Source organism: Paramisgurnus dabryanus, chromosome 19, assembly GCF_030506205.2.
Source record: "Paramisgurnus dabryanus chromosome 19, PD_genome_1.1, whole genome shotgun sequence".
NCBI lineage: Eukaryota > Metazoa > Chordata > Actinopteri > Cypriniformes > Cobitidae > Paramisgurnus > Paramisgurnus dabryanus.
The window spans coordinates 6,712,518-6,731,140 of NC_133355.1; the positions used below are offsets into that span (position 1 = coordinate 6,712,518).

Below are 18,623 nucleotides of genomic sequence, written 5' to 3' on the forward strand. Positions count from 1 at the left end.
TTACAGCGAAGAAACAGAGATATGTTTTTTTTTCTTTCCTTGACAGGGCCATTTATGTTTTTTTTAGAGGGCTGATGCATTAAAAACCCTCTATTGTTCTGAATCGCGGCAGAAAAAACACTTTAAATCGAAACCAATCCACGAACGAACTCGTTGAGGAAATGGCATCAAGGCGAAGGAAAGCGTTTGATAAGAAGAGCGTCAACAGAGCAGCTGTTAAGGGCCTGAGAGGAATTTCTTTAACAGAGACACAGAGAAAACCTTGGCCCGGGTCACCGGGACCCAACAGAGCGTCTGCATGCTGAGTTTTGGGATCAGAATAGGACGAGGACTGCATACAGATTTCCATATTATTCGTAGTTCATAAGATAGTGTGTGAGATTTAGATTAGCACATCTCAGAGGAAAAGTTTTTGCTCAGTGGTGCTCTTAAACCTCAAACGGTAAAGAATGACAATGCCAAGATCATAGGTTTGATTCCTGGAGAATGAACTGATAGAAATGTTTTTCTTCAATGTGTTGTAATTCGCATTGGGGCTGGTCAAAAGCAGAACTGTAGTTTCATAACTTGGGTACGTTTCATTTAAAGTAGTTGTTTAATACTCATCTTCATGCCATCCAAAACGAATACCACTTCCTTATTTATAATTTTATATTAAAAAAATTATATTAAGATGTGTCACCATAATTTTGAAATTTGCGCTCAAGACGTGCTTGTTTGTGTTTCAATATTGCTTTGGTTTCAACTTTGCTCTCATGGACGTATTGCTTTTCTTCAGAAGACATATTAACCAGGTTTATTTGAATGATTGATGGATGTTTTCATAACTTTAACATTTTGAGTCCAATATAAAATAATAATAATGTAACATCATTTTAATATAAAATTATTAACATTTTCTGCGTACAGCTGAAGAAAGGAAGTCATATACATCGGGGATGGCATGAGGGTGATTCAATTATCAGATCATTTTCATGATAGGAGAAACAGAGTAAAGGAAGAAGTTCATCTAAAGAAATGTTAGGGGAATAGTCAAACACACAAATGGGACAATTATTTACATTTAGTAGCAATTAAAATCCATAAAACAAATGGGAAAAGCACAGCCCAGATAATTTGGTTTTGCTGGGATTCAATGAGAAAGGCTTGTGTTCATATTGAATATCAGACATCTGATTAAACACCCTGGTGTATAAGCAAATCTGTGCACAATACCCGTGTACTGCATTACTGCATACTCACAAGCACAAAATTATTATTATTATTATGTTAAAACTTTGGAAGTATACAAAGTGTATAAATTAAATGCAGAAGAGCCCTGGAGCATGGAATTGTAAAGGAAATTGAGTGAAGGGAGTAATGTAGAAGTGAAGTAAAGAAATAAGAAAGAGAGAAAGAGAGAGAGACACAGAGATTCCATTGAGAGAACACTCTGGTCTACAGTAATTGCTTCGTCTTGCTCCATTGCCCATATATGGTAATGGAATGTGTGACTGAGAGGGGTAACCTGAATTGAGCTGAAAAGCATCAACACACAAACACACACACACACACAAAAACACAGTCACAGACGGACAGTCAGTCAAATAGACACGCACACAAGCACACGCATGTACACAAGCACACACACACACACACACACACACGCACGCGCACGCACGCACGTACGTACACAAACGTACACACGCGTACACAAGCAGACACACACACACACACACACACACGTGTACACACATACAAGCAAAGACACACACGCAGTCAGTCAGTCAGACAGACAGACACCACGCACAGTTAAACAGACACATTAACACGGACAAACACACACAGAGACACCCCGCACAGACAGACAGACAGAAACATACAGACACACAATCACACGCAAACACGCACACAGACACATACACATACACAAACAGACACCATGCACAATCAAACAGACTTAATAAGACAGACACAGACACACAGACAAACACAAAACAAACAACAAACAAACCTAGTCATACAGACAGAGACCCTGCAGATACACACATTCAAAAACGCACATATTTAAAAGCACACAGACGCGCACACACACACACACACACAGGCTTGGAACACACTCATACACAAACAGACTTGGGCAGGCGCGCACACAAGCACACACAACCAGAATCGGAAACACACACACTCCGACATGTACACATTCACAAACAGACTTGAACACGCGAACACACAAACAGAGTCGGACGCGTACACACGCGCACACACACACGCACACACAGACGCAAACGTACGCGCACACACAGACAAAAAAGTAAGTGCGCGCATACAGACGCAAATGTACCCGCGCGCACACAGACGCAAATGTACCTGCGCGCACACAGACGCGAACGTACGCGCGCGCACACAGACAAAAAAGTACACGCGTGCACACAGACACAAATGTACCCGCACACACAGATGCAAACGTACGCGCACACTCACAGACGCAAACGTACGCGTGCACACACAGACGCAAACGTACGCATGCACACACACACACACACACACAAACATACGCGCGCACACAGATACAAACATACACCCGCACACAGACACAAGCAGACGTGCACACAGACTCACACGTACAGACACGCACAAACAGACACACACAGACACGCACAAACAGACACACACAGACACGCACAAACAGACACACACAGACACGCACAAACAGACACACACAGACACGCACAGACAGACACACACAGACATGCACAAACAGACACACACAGACACACACAAACAGATGCACAGAGACACATACCCTGAAGCAGCAATCAGACACACTTAATTACAAAACGCATTAACACTCTGGAAAAACAAGAAAAAAAATCTTGCAGACACTCAGACATAAATGCTCTAATAATAAACACTTCTGAACATGCAGACGTAGACAACCACTGTGTGTGCAACGCAATATTGTAGACATGTAAATTTTGTCATTATTTACATACCCTCATGTTGAACAAGATCTTCCAATAAATTATAGTACCCACACAGCTCACAGCAACCACTGACTTCTCTACAGTACCAAAAAATACTATGGAAGTCAATAGGTGTCTTTAATTGTGTGGTTATATCAAAATATCTTTGATCTGTTTGTGTTAAAAGATTAAAAACAACATTTACAACAGGGTGAATAAAATGTCAGAATTTTCAACGTTCAAATGAATTTGGTACTACATTGGGCATCAACATTCACCACTAACACCCATACTGGTAAACCACAGCTAGAAAAAGGAACCATACCACACCGCCTGTTGGAAATTTATTGCAACGTTTTGTCTGAAAGCGAGCATCCCAATTAGTGTAGGTATTTTAATAGCAAAGACTTCTATACAGCTACCTCCCACAAACACCCAGTTACTGTATCCTTTGTTCTGTACAAGCGTGACTCATCCTCTCAGAAATGAGGCTGAGGATTCAAGCATAGCGAGTCTTGGCTATCTACTCAGTTTTCAGCAAGTGCTGGGCATCTGGAAGGGCACCAGACTACCTCAGCTCCCCGGCATGCCAAGGACGCCCACATGATAAACCTGGGTCCTGTGCCAGCATGGGACCCCTGTGAAGACTCAGCAAGATTTGACAGGATTGCGATATCTAAAGCCATGTCTACAGTACACAGTAAAAAACTTTGGGTAATTTTTTTAACCCAATGGCTGGGTTAAGCTGATGGGGTCATTTTATTATTAACCTGAAATATGTGACTTGTGTCGGTTTACATGGTTTGTGTCTATTATAATTATTACATTATAAATCGATAAACACATTACACTAGACTAGTGTCGCGTCAAACACGACTGTAAAAAAAGATGGACGTAGTGTTCTTGACGTCACCCATAGGTTTCTAAAGATCGTTTTTGAAGCCAAAAGTGGGCGGGGTCTGCCGTCGCCATCATGGATGCACGTCACCGCGCATTACTCACAGATATCTGAAAATGGGTAACGAGGCGGGATGTGGGTGAAGCTGAGGTGGCTGGTTGCTGAAACCACACCCACTTAGCTCGACTCTAATATTCAATTTTCTTTAAAAAAAATCCAGATAATTTACTCACCACCATGTCATCCAAAATGTTGATGTCTTTCTTTGTTCAGTCGAGAAGAAATTATGTTTTTGGAGGAAAACATTGCAGGATTTTTCTCATTTTAAGAGCCCAACATTTAATACTTAACTCAACACTTAACAGTTTTTTTTCAACGGAGTTTCAAAGGACTCTAAACGATCCCAAGCGAGGCATAAGGGTCTTATCTAGCGAAACGATTGTCATTTTTGACAAGAAAAATAAAAAATATGCCCTTTTAAACCACAACTTTTCGTCTAGGTCCGGTCCAGCGTGACCTAACGTAAATGCGTAGTGACGTAGGGAGGTCACGTGTTACATATATAAAACACACATTTGCGGACCATTGTAAACAATAAACTGACACAAAGACATTAATTAGTATCAGTTGACATACAACAACGTAGGAACGGTCCTCTTTCAACACACTTGTAAACACTGGGGCAGAGTTTCGCGTTCGTCCTCTGTGACCTCTTGACGTCATGACGTATTGCGTGGGGTCACGCTGGCGCATCACGACCGGATCTAGACGAAAAGTTGTGGTTTAAAAGAGCATATTTTTTATTTTTCTTGTCAAAAATGACAATCATTTCCCTAGATAAGACCCTTATGCCTCGTTTGGGATTGTTTATAGTCCGTTGAAAAAACTGTTAAGTGTTGAGTTAAGTATTAAATGTTGGGCTCTATTAAAGTCCATTAAAATGAGAAAAATCCTGCAATGTTTTCCTCAAAAAACATAATTTCTTCGCGACTGAACATAGAAACATTTTGGATGACATGGTGGTGAGTAAATTATCTGGATTTTTCTTCTAAGAAAATGGACTATTCCTTTAAGTGGCCAAGCCCTTATTTATGCTGAACTTTAAAGCTTAATATAAATTTAAACAGATGAGTTACAACAAAAAAATTCACCCCCTCACAGTTGTCATGAAGGGTAAAATTAGCTATACAGACCGAAAAAAATTTTTGTACAAGGCGGTAAACATATTTTCTGGTTTAAAGTTTGGCATTTTAACATGGAGGTCTATGGTAATTGACTCCCTTTTGGAGCCTGCCTCTAGTGGCCACTGGCCAGTCGATGAATTGCGAATTTAGTGTTGCCGCGGCAAACACGCGAGTTGGAAAAGTTGAACTTTGGCGGTAAAACGTGCCACGTTAACCAATCAGGAGCTTGCTCTAGTAGTGACGTGATTACAAGAAGCAAGCGGAGTCGCAGAAGCCCCTCCCATGACTAGAATTTCACGCGCGAATGAAGAGAGTAAACTCAAAATGTTCTAGCGACAAACTAGATGCTGTAGACACGAATTTGACACCTGTTGTGGCTGGTGTGAACCCACGGGCAGAGAGATCGGAAGGTTGCCATCGATATACACATGTGAATCTGCCTGCCCTGCGTCACTGAAATCTGTCCTCAGTCTTTGCATTGAGCTTTGTTTTTAGTTACATTTCAAGCTCATTATCATCTGAACCACTAAAAGAAATAACTATTAAATTCATAACTTTTAAATCATCATTATAAAAGCTAACTGTTGTGAAGGCGTGTATGGTTGTACTCGCTCCCTAACGGATCTTTGTTTATTTAAACCAATAAAAAGTTATGAAATGCAGCTTTAAAATGGCACTATATAGACCCCATAAACAGAAAGTTAATCAGGTCACGCTCCGTTTGAGCAATTATAGCATCCAGAATGGGTCTGAATGTGTCACGATTGCGACGTGGCCTACGGCAGTGCTTATGCTAAACAGCCAGACAAGAGCACTACAGCGCACGAACCCCAAATCCCACCTTCCTTCATTATTCTCTTCTCAAGTAGAGCTGTCAGGAAATGTGTTTAATAATACCCAGCGAAGTATAGCTTTATTTGCGGGAGAAAGGCATTGGAAATGACACTTCGCAGTCTTGCTATGGAGCCCTAGTTAGGTTGAGTCGTTTAATGTAATGCAGCTTTGTGATTCATCAGAGAGACTGTTGAGTTTCAACACATTCGGCCCACCAAGGGTTACGTTCCATGTAGAACGCAGTAAATCCAGGCAATTTTACAGCTCACTGCCAGCATCTGAGCTGTCACTCAAATAACTTGCTGAAGAAAAGAATGACGCTTTAAAAAACATGTCTGATGGGTCGATATGTTACATTATAATGAGCTTGTTTTTGTATTGGGTAATGTTCCATGGAAGGCAGGATAATATATAAGTAATGACTTCCAAGAATCAGACAACAGGAATGTGGATGTTGGTAAGCTGACGTTTTGGAAAAATTTCTGATAGAAAGTGAAACCTACGGGCATTTCCATACACGCCCTAATCTGATCAAAGATAAGGACAGTACTGTAAAAAAATTATGTAATGCTGGTAGAACTCCAACACAAGCTTTTTTTTCAGCAGGTTAGCTTTGCATATATTTATGTTAAAAAGCACCTATTTCATGCTAAAAACAACGTTATTTTTTGTATTTGGTATAATACAATACAGTGTGTACAATTATTTTCCAACTACCATACATTTTTGTAGCTCCAGATTTCACTTTGAAAAGCTCTGTGTCCCTGATTGGCCAGCTAATCTGTACATTGTGATTGGCCTGAATATCTCTGACATCAGCCGGAAATGTGACGCTCCTTACCATGTTTGAAAGATTCAGTTGCTAATGTATAATATAATGTATACAATAATAATAATAATGATAATAATAATAATAATAATAATAATAATAATAATAATAATAATAATAATAAACAGAATAATAATAAACAGAATAATAATTATAAAATAATTATAAAATACTAACACTATAATACAGATAATGTATAATACAGAAAACAATATAAAATATAATTATGTACATTTTTTATCAATATTATTATAAACATTATTTGATTATAGTGTACATGATTATTGCATACGAGTGGTTTTAGGTTTTCTTGAATTTTGCGTACACATAGAAGCCAATTTGATATTATTTGTTGAATCACGATTTGTTCATGAAAACATCCGTACGCACATCTCACGCACAAATTTGGCAAATTTGAAATCGGCAATAGATGCTCCTTAAATGTGTTGCACTGTGGACCTATGATGCACTAAATTTTTTGTTCACCATGTCTCAACACAGGGAAATGACAAAGCTCACTAAAACTTGATTTGCATATCCCATAAACCAGTAATTCTCATCTGGTTTTGCTGCAGGATCTTAGTTTTACATAAAACACATTAAATTGCAACCCAACACACTTACAGTACCTCTAATCAAAATGTTGTTTTTGTATGATTAAACTATTTCCTAAACTTAACTGAAGGCCTAAAGCACTCCTGTAGCTCCATTGGTAGAGCATTGGGTTAGCAGTGCAAAAACTAATGGGTTTGATCCCATTGGCCTTTGACAACAAGTGTCAATTGTTTCTGTTGTAAAAACGTACAAACGCAATTCATTTTCATACCCTGACTGTGCTTATCTATGTCATCATGTGCACTTTTTTTGCCATTCTGTCAGACCCTGAGAACAGACGTGTGGTGTGACCCACTTTAGAGTCTTTCCCACAAATTAAAAACCACCACCACCAGCAGCACAGAAAATGCATGTGATGCATCCATGCACAGCCAATTCAGATTCAACTCAGGCTCTCACATTTACCACAAATTCAACACCTTCACTCTTGAGAAATGACTTATTCTCCATCCCAAGAAGGACTTTCACATCCAACACCCTTCTTACGATTCAGACCATGCTTCCTAATGAAGCAGGAATTAACCTCTGTCGGCTGACTTCAAGTCAATTTCCTGTGGTATTCTCTTTTTCATCCCCGTTTTGGGAAATAGTACATCAGACAGACAGAAGGGGGGGGGGGGGTGAGAGACAGGGCGAAAGAAAGAAAAAGTATTGTTAAGAACTTCTGAGAATAGCCTCAGTCATGACAGTACAGACAAACTCTGGAAACTTCTCCCGGTCTCTGGATCTAAGAGCAATCACCTGTGTAGTGTCAATGGACCTGACAATCTATCACTTGAGGTTTTATGTGACAGACAGAGATGGGTATCGGATGCAAGAAACTGGGAAAAAATGAGCGTGCCAATCTCTGCCACACCGTTCGCCTAAAAAAATGAGATCTGTTCTCACGAATAAAAAATGCGACTTAAAGGAGAACAAATGAAGAACATAAATCTAGAAGACATCAATGTGTGCACATTTGAGGAAAATTAATGAAATGCAGATTTTAATATCTATTCCTCATGAAATTATTTAGACTAAACTGTTCAAGCTGTGATACACAATGCACATGCTTCTAGCTTAGCGCAAACGCATGCATCAAAGCACAATTCAAAGCAATAAAAGTATGCATTACATCCTCAACACGGCCTAAAGGGGTGCTATAGAAGGCATTAGCCCGTCTTGTATGGTCAGTGGTTCATCCATATAAATGCTATTGTATGTAATATGTTGCTGGTCCAATTCTCCAGAGCTAGCAAGAGCAATCTCTGTCCAATCGACATTTCCCCCAGTTGTCTTTGTGCAGATAGACTTTCTACATTTTGTCCACTTTCTGACGCACACCCACACGGCCACAGTACACTTGCCAAAACGCTTAAGTGCAGTTAATGCGTCTGGAGTGTGTCGCCACAGCTGGATATCTTTTTGTGGTTTTACTCTGTTAGCCAGAAAACACGTGCCATTTTTATAAAACTCTACAGCAGGGGTCTCCAACCTTTTTGTGAGCAAGGTTTGCTACCACAATGAATAAAAGAAGATAGGGATAAAACTATCAAGAGGGTAGGGATGCACTGAAAGGAAAATTCTAGGCCAAAGCCGAATAAAATTAAACTCATTTTTATTTTCCTAATTTTTTTGCCAATTTTCTCACCACTGCACAAGTTACATTTTCAGAATGTCTTTAATACATTTATTTCACATTATTTTAAAATTACATTTTTTAACATTCCAGTTATTATTTGACCTTACACGTGGTCACTTCTCTATATAGATAGACTTGTTAAAACCGTTCCATTTACATTCAACCACATAAATGAGTCTTGGCTAAACGGATATTAATCCGACCTTCTATTCCCGTGCAAAATGCAAATAACCTATTCATTTCTATGCCTTAAGAAACTTGCAGCAACGCTTATATAGCACTGTATGTTGAGCTGCAGACGCGCACCTGCGTGCACAGTCAAGTACGAGCAAAGGGAGAAAGAGACAGTGGCAAGATTGACAGCAGATGAAAGGAAAAAGCGCTCAAAGTGGTCTAACAAAAAGCTTAGAGTTAAAAAAAACTTTGGTTTAGGGCTGCACGATTTGGGTATTTTTCCCATTGCGGTTATTGATGCTAATATTACGGTGTGCAACCAGATCACTGTCAATCTCCTCTGCATCCATCTTCGCTCTGGTATTTCCGCGCTGCGCACACACAATTGACGACGCACGCCACACACGTGCATGCCACACGTGCACTGCCTTTTTTTTCTTTCTTTTTTTAAACAGCAAGGAAAATCATCAAACTGTTATCAGAAAGTGTGTGTTAACAAGTCCACACATTTATTTATTTAATATAATTGCAAAATGTTGCATATAATCATATAATCCCACACGCTGACATCGCGATTGCGATTGCGATGCGATTAATTGTGCAGCACTACTTTGGTTTTAGGAAGCTTTTATTACATACTGCTGACTAGAGCTGTCACTAAATAATCATCGCGATTTCATATCACCGCAATGATTGCACATCCCTTTAAAAACCACAAGGGGGAGCTGCAGCAGCTGTTTAAACGAGACCATATCAAATGGTGCTCCGTAACTGACAGTGTAACGCAATACATTGCAAAGCCATTCAATATAGCGAAAAGACAGCATTTAAAGAAATGCTGCAAATCTTTGATAAGTAGTATGAACTGCCAGGTAAAACATACATTTCCAAAACAGCAATTCCAAATTTAGGGAAGTGAAGGATGCTATTCTTAAGGATCTGTAAGGAAATAATTTTTTTACAGCCACTACATACATGTGGACCCATTCTGGTATAGTCAGTTTATTTTTATTTTCAGGCACTTTTGTGTTTATTTCTTATGAAGAATTTTCAGTTGTTGAAAGATATATTCATTAAATAAATACTTTTAAATATGTGTTATGTGTTCATTTAAATAGTCACAACAATGTGAAACAAAAAAAATATGAGAATTAAATGTCAAAGCAATAAAACAGACAATTCATTTTCATAATCGTCAAAGCCCTAAAACAAGCAATTAATCATCATAATAGTCACAATTTATTAGAAAATAAGGACGCAGAAATATTTCATAATCGTGACAGCCCTACTGCTGACGCTCTTCGATGTTCTGAGACATGAGATGAAGAGCTAAAGTCTCTCGTTCTCCATGCTTGTGCATTCAGCAGACAAATACCCATCGCCGCCACTGTGTCTCTCAGCCGCTGCATGTTGTTCAGGAGGTCTTTATTTTAAATTATAAATGAAACTTTTAGTGCTATACGTTTTTACATCTTTCTCTGACACTTTAAAATGCTTTTACTAACATTTTTGCTGCATTTGCGCTTCTCTCACTCTGCGCTGGTTAATTTGATCACGTCATCAAAGACCTTATTGTTCTGTAACATGTATTCTGCTTTTTCACTTGTTCGGCCGAACACCGAAAATTAGTTTTTTGCTATTTTCGGCCAAATAATTTCGGTTGCCAAACATTCGGTGCATCACTACTAGAGGGCTACTTTTTTGATACAAACTTTACTGTACTGTACTATAAGGCTGGGACGATTAATCGTGCAAATGTGCGTCTCCTGAATGAATGAATTTTAATGCATTACGGTGAAATGCCACCAAATACAAAAGCCATACTTCACGTGCAGAAACTCCACTTGGGCCACAGAAGAAGTACCATTACAAACGCTATTCCAGGAAATGTTTACATCGATCTTTAAATTGTTTCAGGTATTTTCATGATAATAAAAGAATATTTTAAATGATTATGTTTGCTTTTTTAAATGTATGTTATAAACGACTCAGACTCGTAATGATTTTAGATCGATAAGGACTTTCTACCGACCAAATTGATTTTTTAGAGTGTTATTTTTAATGGGAAACACGATGCATCGTACCAGCCCTCTTTTACTTGTTGATATTTTAATCATTGTTTAAAATGTTAACATATATAAAAGAAGCCAATGTAATTAAAATGTAATAAATAAATATTCAAATTGAGGTTCTTAATATTATAATATTAATATTAAGAATATTGCTTCGGTGGCAACTCACAGACCTGGTGCCCATGTTGGAGACCACTGCTCTACGGTCAAACGCCTCATCATTCCTGCTTCATGACCAAAACTGCACTGAAAAACGAAACAGCCAGAACTGCCCAGTCAGCTAGAATTAAAAAGCAAAAACATACAAAAAGCATCTCAGTCCACCCCTCAAACAAGCATTTAAGGATATTCCCTGCAGAAGTCATTTTCTTTAAAACACCATGACTGGTGGACCATAGAAACCTCCAGAAGCATTAGCCTTTCACCCTTCAACTCACTCAGAGCTCTGGATCGTAGCAACTCAACGAATAAAATCTCTTTAGGGTTTCTGTCTCTAGCTGGAGACATGGCTGTCGTTTCAATTACCAAACCAAATCGGAGATAAACGTTATATCTATTTAGTTTTGTTTACTTTTAAAGGTCTTAGTAAATCTCCATTTACCCTGATTATCACCCAACGGACTCAAAATTTTGTTTTTGTAGATTTCCTCGAGTAGCTTTTAAAGAAAACATTTGGGTATTATGTAGTTCATGGCTAACAAATAACGACGCCGTTAAACATTATTGCAGTGCAGAACGAGAACGCAACAAGGTTTAATTACAAGTTGCAATCGACATGGTCTTCAAACTCATCTCTTAGATTAAAGGCAGATGCTGGAAAATGAGATCGTGTAAGCCGTCCTGCCTTCTTTGAAATGACAGGAAATTTATTGTTCGTAATGAGGTTAACACGACTGTAAACGGCAGAGGTCTAAGGAGGTATAAGCGAGGTTTCTATTAAAAGGTGGATTAAACACAGAGACATACGCATCTGCATGTGTGCCAGCAAAATGAACAGCCTCTGCACTAACAACGTCAGGTTAGGAAAGTCAATCATGCAGCTCGCTTCTAAAGATCAGACAGTAATTAAGGCAATTTCAGCTCCTCCCTCAAGAGGATTTCAATGAATCAGCATGGCACGCACTGCTTCATTTACATCGCTGCTAAAACTTTAGGCCCACCAACACCACATCTGTCACGTAAAGAGCTAGCTAACCTGCTTTTCACTTTATTAAGCAATCAAAAGCCAAAGTTTACAAAGTTCACATTAACCTTATTATCACGCAATCAAATATGAAACATATGAAACAAATTTGGCATGCGCCTTAGGGGAGCAGAGTACCCCCCCCCAACTGGGACAGATGTGAGGAACAGTTATATACACACACACATCAACCTTTTCGGCAGATTAGTTGGATTACAAGATCACGCTTTCGTAATTTTAGCTAAACTATTTTCTCATCATTCCCAAAACCAAATTATCTAGGTTTGGTGTTTACATTCATTTTAGGGCAATGTATTCAAATACTCAAATAGTGTTTCTGTATAGTTCGGTGGTACAGCATTGCGTTAGCAGCTCAAAAGGTCACGGGTTTGAACACAGGAAACATGCATGCTATTAAAAATCTATACCCTGTAATGCACCGCAAATCATTGTGAATAAAAGCGTCTGCCAAATGCATGAATGTTAATGTACATTATACATTTTGCACTTTACCTAAAAGAACTTTCTTGCCTAAAAGAAATCCAAGTTTGAGTTAATAATACTTTAATAAAACCTGTATTAAGTTCCCCAAGCTATGAAAGAGCATTCTTTATGGGTTTAATCTACCACCAATGCACGTATTGTGTAAAAGCGCAGACAAATGCAATTTAAAGGGATAGTTCAACAAAAATGTTAAATTCTGGCATCATTTACACACCCTTAGGTTGTTTCGAACTTGCCTAAATGTATTTGTTTTGCCTAATTTATAAAGGAAGATATTTTGAACAATGTTTGAAACCAAGCAGATCTGGGGCACCATTAACTTCCATAGTACGAAAATAATACTACTGTGCATGTGAATGGTGCCCCAGATCCATTTGGTTCTAACATTGTATCTTTATTTGTGTTTAGCAGAACAAAGACATGTATACAGGTTTGAGGGTAAGTAATAGATGACAGAATTGTTTTTGGTGTACTATCCCTTTAAGAATCATAAATCTCAAATAAATTGCTAGATTTGCATATTTGGAAGGAGCAAATGAACAGAGCTAAAATGTAGAAATGTGATTTTTTGGTCGATTTAGCTTTGTAGACTTGGATGAAATTCTGCATCAAAAGTTGCTTTGATTTTTCACAACACTCAGGGTGCGCCTTGTTTGCTGTCAGCTGTACACCAGAACCAACACAATGCGACACAGCCTTTGAAGTGTGAAGTCAGCTATATGCTTAAAGGGGTGCAAGGAATAAAAGCCCAAATTCAAATTGCAAAAATGATGCGCCATCAGTTAAATGTTAAACATCCAATTAGTGTAAATCAGTAGAAAACATTCAAACTCTAATGTTACCTTTTCAGAAGTATAAAGGTTACAAAACCCAAACATTTTTTCGAAATATATCTATATAATTGTGGTTCACAGAATACTTGCAGAAGACTTATAGTGGATATAAACAAAACCCCAGCACAAAATGTTATCATAAATGTCTGTAGGTCTTTAAAAAGTGATAGAAATTAAGTCGTTGAAGGTTTCAAAGAGGGCGGGAAAACCCTTTGAATGAGCCCAGGGTCACGTAAAAAGGCTGATTTTCGAGCCCACACAAAATCCTTCAGTTTATCAGGCACAGTGGTGGTTGATAAGACAGCACGACTTGGCTCCAAAGTCCTCCGGCCTTCGCTAAAAGCACAGTACGAGCACCATACGAGCACCTTAGAGCTCAGCAGAGGACGACAGAGAAAAAGAGGGAAGTGGGGAGAGACACAAAGACAAAGTATATCTTATACGGTGCACCGAGCAAGACAAACAGATAAATCGAGAGACGGACAGAGACACAGAACAGATTTTCCATCTGTTATGCAGTAACATTTGAATCCCTGTTTATGACAGCAGCATATTTTCAAGTCCAACGAGCAGGATTGTGCCTACCAAACAAATTTCATCCGTGTAGTTGTTTGCTTTGAAAGTTTAGTCATTTTAAATTCAATCTACATTACAAAGCACCAAAGCTGAAGATGCATGTTTGGGTGCAAGTAAATTGCACATCAAAATTAATCTGCTTTGTATTTTAATAAACACTCAACGTGACCACGTAACACAGAGTTATAAACTTAACATCTACTAACATGTTGTAGAAATAACTTTCACTCAGATGCATGCACATGAAACTAGACGGACGATGATTTATAATGTGACATTTTGTGGTTGCATATTTTAAAGTTGGTTAAGCATGCCCTCATCTATAAGTTCATGTTAACAATCTTAAAGACACATAGGTAGCGCCATCCAAAAATGAGTGTCTAACCACGTACACATATGTCAGATGGAGGTAAATCAAGGACAAACGGGGGAAACTTTTAGTCTACCCATTCTTGAAAAATGCTCTCCCGTGCTCAGATGCTCATAAACAATGGAGCTACAGAGACAGAGGGGTCTTACAAGCGACCAATCACCAATGCCAGCAGAACAAAGACCTGAGACAGAGCTTTGAATGGCTGCTGGTAAAAAGGTGGGGTGCGGAGAAAGGGCACTTATTCAAAAGCCAAGCAATTTTAGTCCCCCTTCGGTGCTCAACGTGGGTGTGGGTGAGTGTCAAAGGGTAAGACTGAGAAAAAGGTTTCTGGTGGAGGTGTTAGTTTCATTCTACTCTCTCGCTCTTTTTTTGGACAAAGCAGACACTGAAGTCTTTGTTCTTGGAAACCTGTTGGCATGGATGCTTATTGCCCGGGGAGAGAAAAAACAAAACTACAAGGAAACTACATTATTGTGGCTTTGTTTTTCTTCACCGCAGCTTGACATTGGTTGCTTCTGACAGTAATAGGGGACCGACGGGAGTCGATATACAACATCTACTTCCGCTTATCGAATTTCCGTGGTCCCAAGCCGAATTTAGCACTTTGCAATAATGTCTTAAACTCCCTTCAAAGACTCTAAAACAAGATGGATGCCGTGTGATCCCCTGAAAAGGGGTCTCCATGACAACCACGAGGAACCTCCACCTCATCTCCCTTTGAGGAGTAATACGCAACCTTTTGACAAGTCTCAAAAAGATAAATGGGTTAGCAAAAGTCTTCAGCGAACTGAGGAATAGATAATAACCCACCGCAGGTCCTGAGGTGTAAAACGCCGCATCCCACAAAGAAATTAATCGAGTCGAACCCCAGAGTGTGCCCACGCAAGTTGAGCAGCACTGGAATCTTGGCATGACTAATTGAGGTGCCACAATTCATCCATCCAAAACTCATTTATCCAATGGCCAAGACGCTCCCACCTCTTTTTTATGGGAAATATATGCACAGGGACCGCCCGGAATGTGAAATCATTTACAGTCATCCGTTGCAGGTATCTTAAGCGAGTTTCCCTCCTCCCCTATCCGTGTACCTGTAAGCAAACCCCAGTCGTCTCTCCTTATCGGAGCAAAACAGCCCCTCGGACGCCATCAAATCACTGCCCTTTAAACCACCAGGGTAGAAAGGTCCATCAGCAAAACTGGTGTAACAAATAGCACAGTAACTTAAAATGGTATACAGATTTGCTACTTGTGTCGCAAATACTAACCACAGACTTGTCAAAGCCCACACACAGACCCTGTTGCTTTTCATGCCTCATACATTTGTTTACAATAAATACACACATAGATAAAGAATATAGTAATAAATGTGCAATAGTTTTAAATTGTTGTTATATTGAAGTTTAGGTTAAAGTGCAGATTAAAGTGTGCCAGAACAATTACACCTGCTCTCGTGCCGCACGCGCAAAATTTGTCACGACAGGCAGGCCACACCTTGCGTAACATGGCGTATACTAAAACAAGGGATACAGGTTACGGTTAGTCAATCTTTTAAGTTTACTCAAATAACCCGGATAAACAAATAAGCTGTAGAAAACATGCGTTCAGTTCATGTTATCTGTAAACAGCATGCAAATGACAACCGCATGTTCAAAATAACAACAGTAAAACGTGCACGCGAATTCGGACAGACCAGACAGCGATTAACCCACAAGTTACTGTGTCACATTACCTTGACTGGATAGAAGATAGACGGCGAGCAGCAGGCAACAGTTTCTCATCGTAAAGTCGCCCATTCCGCTTGTGTAAGCCAACGCAATCCGGTGGAGGTTAAAAACAATCCGTGAAACTTTACCGTGAAATCTCTTTCACTTTACCACGCGAGCGCGGTGTTGAGGTTTCGCTCGTCGGTTCGGGAGCTCAATCTGTACGGTCTTCTCCGTCCGTCCGTCCCGCGTATATGATATCAACAGCTCAAAGCTCCTCCTCGTGAGGAGGACTCGTGTGTAGTGTACAGGTATGTTTATATAAACTGTATGTATGTGTAAGCCTGATAGTAATACGGGCGGGCTCTGCGAGCTCTGCTTGACGCGACGCGCTAGTTCTTCTGATCAAAACCTGGCAAGCGCGCATAGAATTGGTTGTGATGATGTCATTGTAGCGTCACGTCTTAGTTTTTAACTTGTGTATCGACTATTTATTCACTCGGAAGGACTGGATTTACAGGTTTTCACAGGAAGCGTTTCCGCAACTCTTGGATGTTTATTTGGCGTATACTGCCATCACGTAGAGTTATTTATTATTTATGCGTAAATGTCTTATATTTACGCGTTTAGTCGACTTTACAATGGATTTAGCCAGTCAGGATCTTTAAATACTAGGATTACTGTGCATTCAAGCAAGCGGAGTACGTAATTTGCGCCCCATAGGATTCGAACCCATGAGCTTTGCGCTACCAACGCAAGGCTCTACCAATTAAGCAACATTTGATATGTTGCAAGAAACAAAAATATAAACATGCACTACTTTAAAGTATGCAATCGGTTCTATTTACGTATCGCATCATTTCTACGTAACTTAGTTCTCCATCTAAGTGGACTCCTGCTGCTATATCTGTTTGAGTGTCAACAAAATGCGACTTAGTCAAAAGCATAATGAACAGAAATGAGGGACAAGATTGATGAATTCAAGTGTGCTCGGCATCATCTCTTCTGGGAATGGGTTGCATACTAATTACTGACCTCGCTGTGCCATCTATTGACAAGTGTGCGCAATTACGCGCCTGCATTCATCGGCATGCAATGCGCGTCAACCTTTCCCTCACTTTTAAATCTCTGTCAGGAAACGCAGCGTCCCCTCGATTATTCATAGATGGTTAGTTGTGTTTGAAAAGAAAGAAAACGTATCAGGGCAAACTTTGATGCTGGCTTGACAAAGTTTCAAAGCAACCCTGAAGGTTGCATGGACCCCTACAGCTTTAAGAGTTGAAATAAAATAATCCTCCCAAAGTAACAATCAACATTTTCATTTCTTCATATGTAGACAACATCTTTTTGTCACAGTTTCTGGGGTGAAATCAAGAATCAGGTTCATTACCTAATAGAGGAGCTTGATCCTGCCTGCTGCTGAAGATTCATCTTCCCACAGTTCAGCTGCAACCCTGCTTTAACACACCTGCTGTAATTTACAGGAGAACCACATGACCTTGATTAGAAACTCGTCATTAGTGTGTAATTAGAGCTAAACTGCAGGAATGTAGACATCCACGAGTGTTTGAGCACATCTGAAATACAATAATAAACCTTCCAAATGTTAAAATATATTTTGGTGTGATCTTATTTACATGCACTGCTTTCTTTGCAAAGCTGAAAATTGTTAATTTAGTGGCCAAATGTGGTGTCCTTTATACAACTGACATTTTCACGTCAATACTTTATTAAAGTGTTGCATGCATGTTGCATTGATGTGTCTGGAGTAAGCTTAGCTTTGAAAAGAATTTAAGGAGACTTGGTAAAAATCACTTGCGAGGTATATAAAGACTTAGCCCTGGACAATAACTACAAAATATAACTACAAAAGAGGATGAACTAATATTAAAGACAATTAAAATTGTAGTCAGTGTATGCTTTATTACCGCTGAGGATTTTGTTTTTATTTGAATAAAACCCAGATTCCCTAATTCTGTGTTTTGCCAAATTATTTTGTCCAATAAATTAACCAACCTTTAAAGCGTATTGTTTTGTACCATACGCTTAATATTTTGTTGGTTTATTCTAACTTAAGGGGGCATAAAAGCAAATATTGTACAAATATCCCCCCAGACATCACTTTTGGCCCCTACATTAGCACCAAGCCTTCGCTTTTTTTTTGACCCCGCTCCAACACACCCAGCGGTAATCTTAAAATAATCAAAAACATTTTTGATAAACTGTTTTAGCTGGGTTTGAATAGTTTGTACACAAATAATGATGGAGGTGGGTCACCC

At 39.2% G+C, this 18,623-nt stretch overlaps 1 protein-coding gene across 2 annotated transcripts in view; it reads right to left on the bottom strand.

The window, feature by feature from the left end:
• Positions 1-16,778, bottom strand: part of pvrl2l (PVR cell adhesion molecule related 2 like) — a 178,287-nt gene extending 161,509 nt beyond the window's left edge. The window contains exon 1 of one of the 2 annotated variants that reach the window (XM_065286636.2): positions 16,371-16,772. In XM_065286636.2, coding sequence (XP_065142708.1) covers positions 16,371-16,434 — 64 coding nt within the window. In that variant the 5' untranslated portion in view covers positions 16,435-16,772. Of the gene's footprint in view, positions 1-16,370 lie in introns of both variants that reach the window. The other variant, XM_065286632.2, reaches the window with a different exon arrangement.
• Between the last annotated feature and the right edge of the window lie 1,845 nt (positions 16,779-18,623).